General features: G+C 35.8%; 1 protein-coding gene across 8 annotated transcripts in view; it reads right to left on the bottom strand.

Annotated features, from left to right (window-relative positions):
• KIAA0825 (KIAA0825 ortholog) overlaps window positions 1-14,136 on the bottom strand; it is a 252,279-nt gene that overhangs the window by 104,178 nt on the left and 133,965 nt on the right. For all 8 annotated transcript variants that reach the window (XM_065663713.1, XM_065663710.1, XM_065663714.1 and 5 more), the window contains one exon: window positions 9,378-9,472. In XM_065663713.1, coding sequence (XP_065519785.1) covers window positions 9,378-9,472 — 95 coding nt within the window. The remainder of the gene's footprint in view (window positions 1-9,377; window positions 9,473-14,136) is intronic.

The following is a 14,136-nucleotide window of genomic DNA, read 5'->3' as shown; positions in this document are numbered from 1 at the left end:
TTCCCACCAGTGTAGGTGAAAAATGTGCAGGTTGATTAAATGATAAAAACTTTATTTCATTTTAAACATTTTATTACTGTCTACATTGCAGCACTAGAGCATAACTGAACCTTTGTTCCAGATAGTTTTTGTCCTAAAGTACTGGAAAATCATGAAAAAAATGACCACTCATTTATGTGCAGAAAATCCCTGGATTAATTTTTTCTGATAAAGATTTTGCATTTACTTTATGTGTACAAAAATGTATAATGCTATGTACACTTATCACTGCAATCAAAACTGCATGTCCATTTAAATGAACTTGTTATTGTATTAAAATGACCAAAAGATTAAAACAGTATCATATTTTTCTCTTGCTCCCAAAATTGAGTAGTATTTCTTCAAACTTTTTTGTTTACTTCAAACACTTTTGTTTAAAAAAACACAACAAAACCTATCAAAAATGAAAACATGATAGGGCTGTGTTTCTAAACTAAAATAGAAACACAAAAGTTTAATAATGTTTATAGATGTGTCTAGTTTAGCAGTTTCATGTGTTGGATGTGACTTTCACAGTCTGTTGGCAGTTTGCAGGAAAGTCATCACACCTGTGACTTGGCTGTTGATTAATGAGTCTTTCAATTCATCACTACCATCTGAAGAAAGGCCATGGCCTTTCTAAGCTTCACTGGTTTATTCGCCTTCAACTGCAGTCCTACCAAGGTATCTTCCATAAAGAAAATCACACCTGGTTAAGGCTAACGAAAAACTCAATATGTCATTTTCTAGACAAGTCAAAAAGCATGTAAAACTAGACAAAAGATGTATTCAAGCAACATGAATGCAGTTTTGTCATAACCTGTCAATCTAAAGTCTAACATGAAAAAGCTTTCTTCAATGACATTTTCCAGTGTCAACTATTAGAATGACAATTCTGAATTCACTCTGTGCTACATGATGCAGGATGCATAATGGTTTCCCACTCTTTACAAAGGCTAAATTTTGTTGTTAGATCTCAGAAGGAAGTTTACAGGAAAAAAAAAAAAAAAAACCCCAAACAAAAAACCAACAGCCAACACAAAAAACCACAAGAAACAGTTTTTCTGGGCCAGAGTATCAGTCAGCATCAGAAATCCCCAATTCACAGAGTCCATGTAGATTATAAACTGACTACTTGCCACTCATCACAGAGCCCATTAAGAGCACATAGGAAATAACCTAGCTCTGCTGTATCTTCAAAACTATCACAATTCTAAAACTTCCAAGGCCTGTTTGACTTTGACAGCTGGGCCTGGGGAAAAGGCAATGAGATACTTGTGACTTGTCGTCCTTTCATAAGCAATTAGCTATTGAATCAGGTTGAGCCAGAGGAAGTTCAGTAGCAAAGTCATGTGAAAAAGCCAGTAACCTGGGAAAGCAGTAGCTCTGAGAGAGTGGCTACAGGTAGAAAGGTCTGTGAATCTACACAGTAGCAGCCAGCAGTCCTTACTTATCAGTACTTACTTTGTGGTAGCAACAACTGTTTTAAGGACAAAAGAAAGCATACATTTGTTCCCCATCTCCTTTGGAAGCAAAGTAATGGGCTTATCATTTCCTAAGAAGACTGCAAGGTAATTCAAATTAGCTAAGCAATTAAGTGTTAACTAAAGCTGAGCCACCTCCCCTTTGTTGCCACCCAGGGCTGTGCACATAAACAGTTCCCACAGATCAACTACTATATGGTACCTTTGACTCTTAAAGTTTTAGTCAAAAGAGCCAGGTTATACTCCTGGCTTTGCTATAGACTAATTTTGCAGTGTAGAAGAAACGTTAAAGGTGACTTGCAGGACCAGATTTTTCATCTGTTTAATATTAATACTTCCCCCTCTACCTTACAGGGGATTTAGATGTCTCAGCTCTTTATAGCTTGCAAAGAAATTGAGATCCCTGTATGGAAATTGAATTACTCTGCATTACTAGCACTTTGCTGAAAATCCCTCAACTGAAAGAAGCAGAATAAAGAAACAATGGGTTGGTGGGCAAAACAGGCTTTTAGCTTGTTGGCTTGTGTCCCATAGCCTCTTCCTTTGTAGGGGTGTCAAAAGGCCTATACATAGGATGAATAGTTAAGCCATTGAGTACAGTTGGAGTAGTCAGTACTCTGCATGCATTAATACACATTTACAGGTTTTGTACATATTCACTATGTATCTATGAAGAAAGAAAACTTGGATCAGAAAAGCCCAGAAAAAGGAAGAAGAAAAGAACAGATAGGAAAACAAATATGATTTTCTCTACTAAGAATCCTGAGTGAGCAACAGGATGTGAGAAAGTTGAAAAGAAGGCAAATTATTTGCAGATTAAAGGAAGTACCTATTTTTAAGGAAAGCCAGTGATGTCAAGGGAAGCCAGTCACCAGGTTAATTGCATAATGACATAAAATGTTGAAGTGTCAAACTTCCAAATAATGATTTGTGGTTACAGTATACCAAAAAATCTAGTTATGAAGAAAAGATATAGACCTTAAAAAAAAAATTAAATGTGAATCCCAACGATAAACACATATGTGCATTGTTAACACTAATATATTTGCATTCATTTAGGATTTTTGCCAAATATTTTTTATATATTTTCAAAATATATGAAAGGACATAAATGTGGGCAAATGTTACCTAATATTAAATGGGGAAACCAAGATACAATGAGATATTATTATTAGAATGGGGTTTATCTCACCAGCCTACACTCTAGCCAATAAGCTGTGCTTAATGCACTTTTAAATGCAAAATATGTATCACCAATACTTTTTTTTTCTTTTCTTTTTCTAGAGGCCAAGTTTGAGCATTGGAAATAGCATCAAATTAGAATGAAACCTTATTAAAACAATTTTATAGTTATTACTTTAAAGAGAGTTGCTGAGTACATATTTCCATACCCTATGCAGACAAAGGCTTCATCATAAAGGACTTCTAAGTATTAAAAAGGAGATCACATTAAGTAAGGTCACTGGAATATGGAAGTCCCTTCTTTTTTAGCATCTTTTGTTGGAGATTGTTGCTGGACAATAGTGTTTTATTCATAGGATTCATCAACATGTCTGCAGGAAAGAGAGACTGCTAACAACTATAACAACTATATGCATACTGCATATAGGAAGTCTCACCTTTAGCCTCACTAAACTTGTGAAATTCATGCTACAACTGTATACATAATAGCAGCTGAAGTGGCATTCAAACAGTATGTAATACAGGCTTTCCTCTTGCTTACTGATCTATGTTCTGCCACCAGTGCTTTAAAACTGCCAGGCAGGGAACTAAGCCTACTTCTGACAGATCCTTTAAGGTCAGAGTACAGTTTCATTAGCTATGTCAGCGGAGGATAAGCAGATGGGAGATAATCCTTATGCTGACAGATGTGACATATACCTTGTTATTGACCAACTCATTTATAGAAAAGGGTCCTTGCTTATCCAGAAAGGTCAAAATCATATTTTCCTCAAAATCAGTGGCTTTTGTTCCCTCCTTTTCTTTTTTTTTTTTTTTTTTTTTGGTGTATGTCTAGTATTAGGGTTTAAACCTGAATCTATGATCAGCCAAGAGACGTGCAATAATGGATTAATACAATTCACCTACATCTTTTGACACAGGAACAATGGGATACTGTCTTTCATAGCCTCCCATGCATTTTAGAAAGCCCATTCTCACATGCATTATAAGGGCATCCATTATAATCTCACCAAGACGGTGGTGATTACTGTAGTATTAATGGCATTTCAGTTCTTCACTACCACATCATTAATGGCTGTAGCTGTAACAACAATATGGATTTCCAATATTCAGCAATTTGGACACAAAAGGTCTAGGAGCATCCGCAGATCCAGAAACAGATTGACTAACACATCGCTAAGTACACTAGACGTAACACTGGCATCGTCTGCCAAACAGATACGGTCTTTATTTTGGCATCATGCCAGTAACTGCTCCTCCACCATTCATATCTTCTAAGAAGACGATTGTTATAGAAGTTCCTATTTTTTCGTATCCGGGGTATTTTCACTTATTTCTCAGACTTGGGCTTTTGTAGAGTTGCATAAAAAGAAAATCTTCCAGACAGCAAAGCACATGCAGTTTGCTGACATTCTTTTAAATTTCAAAACTACATAATACATTTTTCCATGTGTTGATAAACTGGATTTTAAAAGAGCATTTTCTGGATATCTAGATAATCAACAACACAATGAATATAAACATTTTCTATAAATAGTTCACCATATGGCTACCATTTTGAACAGATGGTGTCTGTGTATCCACTAGAATATACAAAAGCTATGCATATTTTGCCCTGCAATCATTCTAAAAAATTCTAAACAAGAATTGTTTACTTAATTTCAGTTTAATTAAACTTAATCAATGGTGAAATATATAAATTTATCACCTAACTCTAGTATGGGGAGCAAATGCCACCACTATATTATTTTATTTGCAAAAGGAAAATAGACAGTCCTCACCCAGTGAAGTCAAAAGGATTTCAGAAAAAGAGAGACAGTAGGTCCAACATCAGCTTCCACATCATAAAGGGATCTTCTCTTCTTGGGGCTGACAAGAATAGTCTTTACCTTTCTAGTACTAAAAAACAGTTTCACTTGCAAACAGCCCAGTAGGGTCTCAGACAGAATGCAGTCTGGACAATGTTAAGAAAAATACTGGAGTCTGAAGAATGTGAGAGTTTGTACATATTTTGCAGCAAACATTACTAGAAAGCCTAGGTATATTATCCAGTTTTAGTAGAAAACAGACTTACTAATTTTTAGTAGTTTCCTTAGATCCAATATATAAACAATTTCAGGTTTTATACTCTGCTTTGAGAAGCTACTGGGCAGTTGATAATATTTATCACAGGAACACATGACTGGAAGCAAAGAACTTGTCTAACCTGTTTCAGCTTAAAACTAATTAAGCTCATTATCACTGTGCAAACATTTTCTGGAAAACTACTCCCAAGCTACACTGGTTTATCTGTTGGAAATGATCTTCTAATTTCCAGTCTAGATGCTTTTCATGATGTTTGTTACTCGAAAAAATACTAGTTTTAACTTGCATAATTTCTCTAAATTGGTACTATGTCTCATCTGATGCATTTATGGTAAATCAACACATTCCCCTCTCAGTTATTAAGTAAGTTATTATGTTTCCTGTTCTTAAGATCTATACCTGGCGTCACTGGCTTTGCCAGTCATGAGCTGTGTTCCTCTAGCTCCCAGAGTGCTCCTGCTGGCACACACAACTCCACAGCATTCCAACCAAATCACTACTTCCTGCCCTGCACTGGCACCAGTGCTCTGTGAAAATTCCCTCAGAACAAAGGAGGAAATCCTGGATGCTCCTCCTTAGAACACCAAATTACTGCAATATTGGAGAACAGCTTCATATGTTACAAAAAAGTCCTTGGCTGTTTCTCACAATTACATTGAGTGGAATGTAGTTATTATTCTCTACAGTAATACATTCAGTGTGCTTGGAGGTCCTCCAGAACTGTGGAAGGAAGGTCACATCTCAAAAGCCAGCAAAACATTAATATCTTATAATTATGTACATGTTGCTGAGATACTTCTCTGAAAATAAGTGATCAGAAACTAGTTAACTTATGTACCACTATAAAGAAGAGTACATAAACAAGAAGGGCAATGTATAGTGCTGTGCTTTGTTTTTGTGCCTGCTGAGCGGTGCTTGCATAGCACCAAGGCCTCTTCTTTTTCCCACTTTGCCCACCCAGCAAGTGGGCTAGGGGTTTGCAAGGAGTTGGGAGGTGGCACAGCCAGGACAGCTGACCCACAATGACAGTGAGATATTCCATTCCACAGAGTGTTATGTGCATCAGTAAAAGATGGGGAAAGTAGGAGGAAGCATGGACTTTTTGGGATCATGGCATTTGCCTTGCCAAGTAACCACTGTGCAAGATGAAGCCCTGATTTCCAGGAAGCGGCTGGGCATCTGCCTGCTGACGGGAAGCACTGAATGAATTCCTTGCTGTGCTTTGTTTGTGCATGCAGCTTTGCTTCACTTATTAAACTGTCTTTCTCTGAACCTGTTGAGTTTTCTCACCTTTGGTCTTCCAAGTTCTCTCCCCTATCCCATTGTGCTGGGAGTGAGCGATCAGCTATATGGACACTTGGCTGCTGGCTGGGATCAACTCACTACAGTTAATAAAGTATTTTCAAATATGATAATATGCACATAGATAGTGGCCAGAGAGTTAAAAAGAAGAGATAATAGTTGATAAAATAGTTGATTAAACTGCAGAAACAATTTCAAAAGGCTGATTTAGCCAGACAATATCAATTGTTCTTTTATGACAGGAAAGGGATTAAAAGTTGACATACATGTGCATTAAACAATAATTAAATGCACATGGTCTTCTTGCCTTCATATATGTATTATATCTATGAAACTCCTATATGGTACTGCAATATCTAAGAATGTACAAGTAAGTGGCAATATTTGGAAAAGCAGCATGTATCTGTGCAAGAACGCAGGACGTTTTTAAAACCTTGGGTAGATCAGGTACTATAATTTAGCTGAGTGTTAATGGACTTATTATTAAAAGATTATTTCAAGTATAATTGAAAACTATGTTTTAACTTTTATTCTTGCAGCTCAAAATCTACATAAAAATAAATAAAAATAATCAGAAGTTAAACTAGAAAGGAATCTATCTATAGATCCCTTTTCTTCCTGTAAGGGAAGCTTCACAGATTCTAAAGGTATGAACTGTAAATAGGGATGAACATTAAGTTTTCTATGTTACTGCTTACTGCTCAACTTCATTAGGCTTCTCCTGACAGTGTTCTATATTTGATAGCTTTGAAATAAAATAATATCATTAACCATCCACATTGCTCATCTGAAAATTGTCCTGAATGTTTTTGCTTTGAGGATGATAGGAATGGATGCATTAGATTCACATGAGCAAGTGGACCCAACTGTGAGTAGTATACAGCAATTCATTCCCTTTTTAACCAGTCTTAAAAAGTCTTTTACTTTCCCCTAACCACCAACCAATTAATTTGCCTACCATTTGCTGGCTCTGGGACAATGCTCCCATAACCCCCTTCCCACCTAACTCAGTCATTAACTAGGTTAGGGGAGCATTTCCCTTGTAAATGAGTCCCCCAAGCATTGTTACTCTTTTTCCACCAAAGAGAGAGCAGAGGATACTTATTTTACTTCACACAAAACACACAGCATTTCTCTTTAAATATAATATATAATACATTAATTTATATATCTTATTATATAAATAAAATCAAATAGACCCCAATATCACTGTGAATAGGTAAAAATATTTTTGCCTGCACAGAAGTACAGATAAGTGAAAGCTTTAGAATGTGTTAAAGAAAGGATCAATTAAAGTATTCTGGCACTCCACTTTATAAACTGATGATTCAGACTCTTTTTAAAAACTACTACTGTCCTTAGTTTTGTTTAACACATCTCTGAAGGCAAATAGTAGAAACAGAATATGTCTATCATAAACAAGAGGTCAAAATAATAAGACACCCCTTCAGCTTGAACCTTAATTCCTGAGATTTATGCAATTTTAAGAAGCATGGAGAATCACCTAAGGACAGGGCTCACTTGAGTTTCTGCAAAGTTTGATTAGCCATAAGACCAGTGAGAACTGGCCTATCCAGTTGGAAAACATGAGCAGACATACTTAAGCTGTGCTTAGGCTGTAAGTCACCATCATGAGCTGTGTTGGAGACACTGGTCACTATGACAGATACTAGATTAGCAGTTCTACTTAATGATCACAACAGGTTTAGATGATCTGTTGGTCTTCAAAGTAGGGTGGTTTCAATAATAAATCCATGAGCTAATAATTAATGGCTTGCATAATGTCACTTCTAGATTAGAATTTCCATATCACATAGAAAGGCAATGAATGGAGACATTTTCAAATTAGGAAGGATGATGACAATTATTGAGTAAAAAATAACAAATAAATAAACAAATAAATAGCAACAAAAGATGATATGACTAACGCCTGAAATACAGAGAAGCACAGAGAAAACATATACATGATTTCTTTCAAAACTCTATAAAGAGATCAAAAGAAAAATTAAATGTTTCAGTATAACAGAGGAGATAAATCAGCCACAGAAAATGTTTCGTCTGCAAATCACAGCAGTACTCTTTGCTCCCTTTGACTCATAGTGATGACATCAACATGAAGGGAAAGTTCAAGAACCATCTTGAATCTAAGACTTTCTGTGAGAATCGCTTTTAAAAGAGCAAACCACTTTATTTTTAATGAAGGCCAAGAGTAAGCATGTAGCAGACCTATCAGGGAAAGGAAAAAAACCCAAACGATACTGAATTGTCTGCCATTTAACATAGAAATCACCCTACTGATACAGACCAGAAAGTCCATGAGGACCCATATTCCATCTGGTAGAGGGTAACAGAAGACACAGGAACTGAATGTCACATTTTCAACAGCATCACCTTTTGGGCAATTGCATCAAGATTTTAGAAGACAATAATTTAGGTGGGGAAAGAATTAATCATAGCAAAAGTAAGAAAGATGACCAGAAATAGACTGTACAAATATTTTATGTATGAAATGAAGACTTAAATGTTTAAGACTGCCAGCAATAAATTGAGAAAAAAGCATAAAAATACCCATAGAAACATTTTTTACATACAAATTCTCACACTTTTGAAACTGTCACTCTGATTTCTAAATAATGTTTCAATTTAAAAGGTGAGCGACATGAACATATTAGACATCATCATAAGGATTCAGAATTAAGAATGGAATGTTAAACTTTTTTGCAAGATACAAGTTTTCCAGTTTTCACAAGGATATAAGTGGCAAACATTTAGAAATTTTTTTTTCACCTACAATTTTCTGAATATAACAAGTATCAATTCAGCACCAAATATTGCTGCTTATCAATTCCACAGTTACATTTTACAAGTAAGAGAATGTTAAAATGTTAAAATAATTAAAATTAGTTAAAAATTATTAAGGAAACACTTTCTATTTCTAGCTACACTTGTCATGCCCCCAGCTGAAGATTCGTTGCAACTTCAGTAAACATCCTTTAAGTTCTGTGCTATACAGCTGAAATCTGCCCGCACAGTATAGGTTTGCAAAAGTTACTAATTTCTGTTAAAAGCACTATCTAAGTGCAATATCAATATATATTCTGGTCTCAGACAGAAGGAACATACTAGGTACCTCAAAATTGGAGCTGAAAACTGTCTATGAATCAAATAGACTAGACAAAAAATATCTCTATTTAAAAAATCAATATTAAAAATAAATGTTTAATTTCACCAGTAAAATCTATTTGTATTGAGCATTACAAAGTTAAAAAGACAATAGGAAAGTGCAATTATTTGCCAAATAATTACCTGTGTGCCAGCAGCATCCTGAAGGTCATCTGATTCAGTCCCAAATAACTTGGCAGCAACTTTGACCAATCCCAGTTCCATTCAGTAATCGTTGACTGTTGATACATGGCAAGAAGCTATTGTTAGTTATTAATCCATGTTAATATGATCAGTAAATTAAAGCCCCAGCTGTGATACACTAACCAAGAAGGAGGGGGGTCTAGAACAAGGACTTAGACAGATGATATCAATCATGTCCACAGAAGATGTTTTTTATTCCAATAAGACAGCAATTAATTTATAAATCAATTTGGGGATGTAGCCATTATTTATAAAAAGATACATCAATTTTTGAACTGTTATTCCTCTGTTAATGGCATTCTGCCCAACTACTTTGTCTGAGAGCTTGACTCCTTGCTTGAAAAGCAAAATAATTGGCAACTTTTTATGTAACAGCAATTTACATTTTCTGCTGTCAGCAAAAAGTTTGTCATGGAAAACTTGGTATAGCTACAATTCAAAATGTAACCTGTATTGCAATTAGAGTGATGGTTTACTCATCTATTGTTTTGTAAAGCACTCCAGTCACCAGATGGTTATTATAAACAGCAGCAAGTCTAGACAATATGAATAAATATAACTCCATATTGCTTATTTATTAAATAAAAGCAATCTACAATAATGCTGGGCAGACAAAAGATCACACACAACATTCCTATGTTTACCAAACAGTAACTCCTTTTGCATATTATTGATTTTCATCGGTAATGGTCAAGTAGTGACTAGAATTCAACATACTTTGTAGGAAGCAATTAAAAAAATTATTTCTGTAACACTAAACCAGCACTGAGTAGTTTAAGGAAAAAAAAAAAAAACAAGATAAAAAAGTCAAAACAATAGAAATGAATCTAAATAAAAAATTGCATCTTGCAGTCTCTTTTTACAGACAGCACTTAATTCTGGGAGAGCAGAATCAGTGCAATCCTTCCATTTTTACTTTATTCTCTTCTTTTTTAATTTAACTTTCCCCTTAACCCTCATCTTTGGCGCGTGTGTAAAAGTAGTGTAGAAAAATAAAGATGAAATACAAAATAAGAAAGAGAGACAAAGGTAGCTAAAGAAGGAATAATACAGTGCGAAAGTGGAAAGTGAATGATGAATTAACAGTGAACATGTGATAAACAAGAAATAAGGGGAAAAAATCAACTGAGAGAACAGTGGGGAAGAACAACATTGGGGAGAAAATGGGCAACTGTTCTGTACACTACACTGAATTAAAATTAGATAAATAAATACGGAGGACGTATTTGTAAAATCAAGAGGAATAAAAAGGAAAAGGTAGACAGGCAGTAGTAACAGTCATAAAAGCAAATATGAAAATTTATAAATATACAAGATAAAAATTCAGTCCACCAGACTGATTTGTTCTGTGATTAAAATAAGAAAAAAAAAAAAAAAAGGCAGTTTAAAAAAAGTCACTTCCAGAAAGGAAAATAATTTCTTTGTAGCATTATTCTTTGTTGATACTGTTGAGGTGTTGTATGGCCTAGACTTAATCTTATTAGACAATAGACGAGCAGCAGCACTGGCAGAGATTGAGGTGTCAGGAAAAATTGATAAAATCAAGAGCAACAAGTTACTGGGACCAGATGGTGATTATTCAAGTTTTTTGCAGGAATGTAAGAATGAAGTGGCTGAACTGTTAACAGAAATGACACTTCCTAAAACCAGCTACTGAACTATAGAGTTGAAAGGTAAGAAATTTACAGATTGTTAATAAAAAATGCTAGAGTTGATCTCAGAATAGAGGTTCAGTGGCCTTTGTTTTAGGAGCAATAAAATTCATGGAAATTATGATTAAGTGTCTTGCTAAATTTGACATGAAAAGGACAAATTAGCCAAACTTCAGGAGAGAAATGTCAACTACTCTAATGTATTGCAATTTTTCCATATGCCAACAAAAAATGCATGGAATGTTTACTTTGAATTATGTTTCATAAAGCTTTTGGAAAAAAATCAGAAATCTTCTACTGAGAAAGCTCTTCTGAGAGAAAAGTTTTAAGAAGCAATACATAATTAACTCATATGCAAAGCATGTTGTGAAACCAGTAGGGTGTCGGGACTTAGAATATATAAAAGAATAAAACGTAGGTTGACGTATTAAAAACACATCTAGTTGCAATAAAGAAATATCAATAAATTAACCATGGATTATAAACTCCTAGGCTTCATGGCAGTTGCCAACCAGTAACAAATGAATTTAGAAAGAAATATATCCTTTGAGAAGTGCAATTGTTTCCTGCCAATACTCTGGCAGGAAAACAATACTCTTCACAGGAAAACAGACACTGAGCTATTCTGACTAGTATGTTATAAATAGACAGTTCACGTCACTAAATGAACGTGCACTTTTACGGTAAGGGAACTAAATTATTTAAGAATATTATTTAGGTCAGGAAAAAACTCTGTCACTGCCAACAATAGGACTGGCACATGGTACTTTAAGGTTGTGTCCTGGGTTTAGCAGTAGCAGTCAGTTCTTCTCCTTCTTAGTATCTGGTGCAGCGCTGTGTCCACCCCGGCAGCACAGACCTACCTTTTTTTCTTTTAATTTTAGGATATGTTTCCATATTCAGATAATAGACTGTGCCAAAAGTTTACAAAATCCAAAGCAATTCAATATGAACTATTCCTTGTCATCTGTTGATTACTAGAGCACTGCAAACCTGTCAAGTAGCAGAGGAATTCCTCCCTGAGTTGTCACTACTTGAGGGTCTTATTCTGCCACGCTATTAATGAATTGACAGTTGAGGCATGGTAAAATATTTTCTGCATTTCAAATTGGAATAACTGATTCTGTAGCCAAATAAATTATATCAATTTAAGCTTTACATAAAGAGACAAATAGAAATTTCTTTTTTGAAAAAAGGTAAATTTAAGGCATATTCCCATGGAGTGAGAAGCCTTGTGAAATTGGTATTAATCTACTTTTTCAGGATATTAACACTTTTATTGCAACTTGTTGACGATTAAGCATTCAATAAACAAATAAAGAAAAAAAACACCCACCAAACAAAAAACCCATACCCCAAAACAATACATGTTACAGCAATACTGTTTTGAAGTATTTCGAACTGATTCGAAATAGCCAGAAATGCTCAAAACTGGGAAAGAAGATTATGTAATTTCAAAGTTTAGAATCACAGAATAGTTAGGGTTGGAAAAGACTTTCAGATCATCTAGTTTCAATGCCCCTGCCATGGGCAGGGACACCTCCCACTAAACTATGTCACCCAAGGCTCTGTCCAACCTTGAACACTGCCAGGGATGGAGCGTCCCCAACTTCTCTGGGCAACCCATTCTAGTGCCTCACCACCCTTACAGTAAAGAACTTCCTCCTTATATCAAATATAAGCTTCCCCTGTTTAAGTTTTAACCCGTTACCCCTTGTGCTATCACTACAGACCCTAATGAATAGTCCCTCCCCAGAATCCCTATTAGCCCCACTTCAGATACTGGGAGGCTACTATGAGCTCTCCAAGCAGCCTTCTCTTTGGTATAGCTGTAGTAAAAAAGGATATCTTTCTACCACCAGTCTGTAAAGTGAATTTTGTGCTACTGTAATACCATTTCTTTTTAAATATTTAAAACTGAGAGGCAGAATCAAAAGTGCAGATGATGGATTAGGAAGACTTGAGAAATTATGGTGTAAGGCTTTTTATAAGTGTACAAGTGCTGTCAGAAACTACATACTGTTTTGTGTAACAAATCGGTCATGTGGGGCTCTGACAGAGATTTATGCCATCTATTTTGTTTAACTGTTTCATTATCAGGAAACTAATTTCTACAAGTAAATTATAATCCTTTACATATCACACAATGCAGAACAGAGAAATGGATGTTTTCCTTCTTTTTAGTGTGGGGATTTTTTTTCCCCTGCTTACTCTCACTGCGCTGTTAAATTTCTGTATTTCCAAACCATCGTTTATATTTACAATTCAGCACTTCAGTGGAAAACTTATCAGGAAGATTCTATATGTGCACTTGGAGTTTTGCTGTGATTTTTCGAAGGACTGAGGCTAACCCTATGTACAATTACACAGATGTAAAAGATGTTGTTGCTACTAATGGGCTTTTCTTCACTGTATTGAACTAATACAGAAAGCCTAAGTAAAGGCAAATTGATCTTACATGCAATAATTCTAATGAAAGAAAAGGACAATAATGTTTTTTTGAACATCATGCTATTGTAGAGGGTACCCTGATTAGATTCCTGAGTAATAGGAGAATGTGGTACTCCAGGGCAGCCTTGGATGCAGCGATCATGAGATGGTCGAATTTGAGATCCCCAGGAGAGTGAGAAGAGCGTGCAGCAAGCTCACTGCCCTGCACTTCAAAAGAGCAGACTTTGGCCTCTTCAGGAACCTGCTTAGTAAGGTTCCATGGGATATAGCCCTGGAGGGCAGGGGGGCCCAAGACTCTTGGTTGATATTCAAGGATCACCTGCTACAAGCTCAGGAGTGCTGCATCCCAGCTAGAAGGAAGTGTAGCAGGAGGGCCAGGAGACTCCGTGGATGGATAAGGAGCTGCTGAGGAAAACTCAAAGGAAAAAAGAGGCTTATAAAAAATGGAAGCAAGGACAGGCGGCCTGCGTAGAGTACAGGGATGTTGTCCGGGAAGCTAGGGACCAGGTTAGGAAGGCTAAGGCCCAGTTAGAATTAAACCTAGCCAGGGATGTTAAGGATAATAGGAAGGGATTCTACAGGTACGTAGCAAACAA

The sequence above is a fragment of the Lathamus discolor genome, chromosome Z (genome assembly GCF_037157495.1).
Source record: "Lathamus discolor isolate bLatDis1 chromosome Z, bLatDis1.hap1, whole genome shotgun sequence".
NCBI lineage: Eukaryota > Metazoa > Chordata > Aves > Psittaciformes > Psittacidae > Lathamus > Lathamus discolor.
This window is presented reverse-complemented; position numbering and strand designations above follow the sequence as displayed.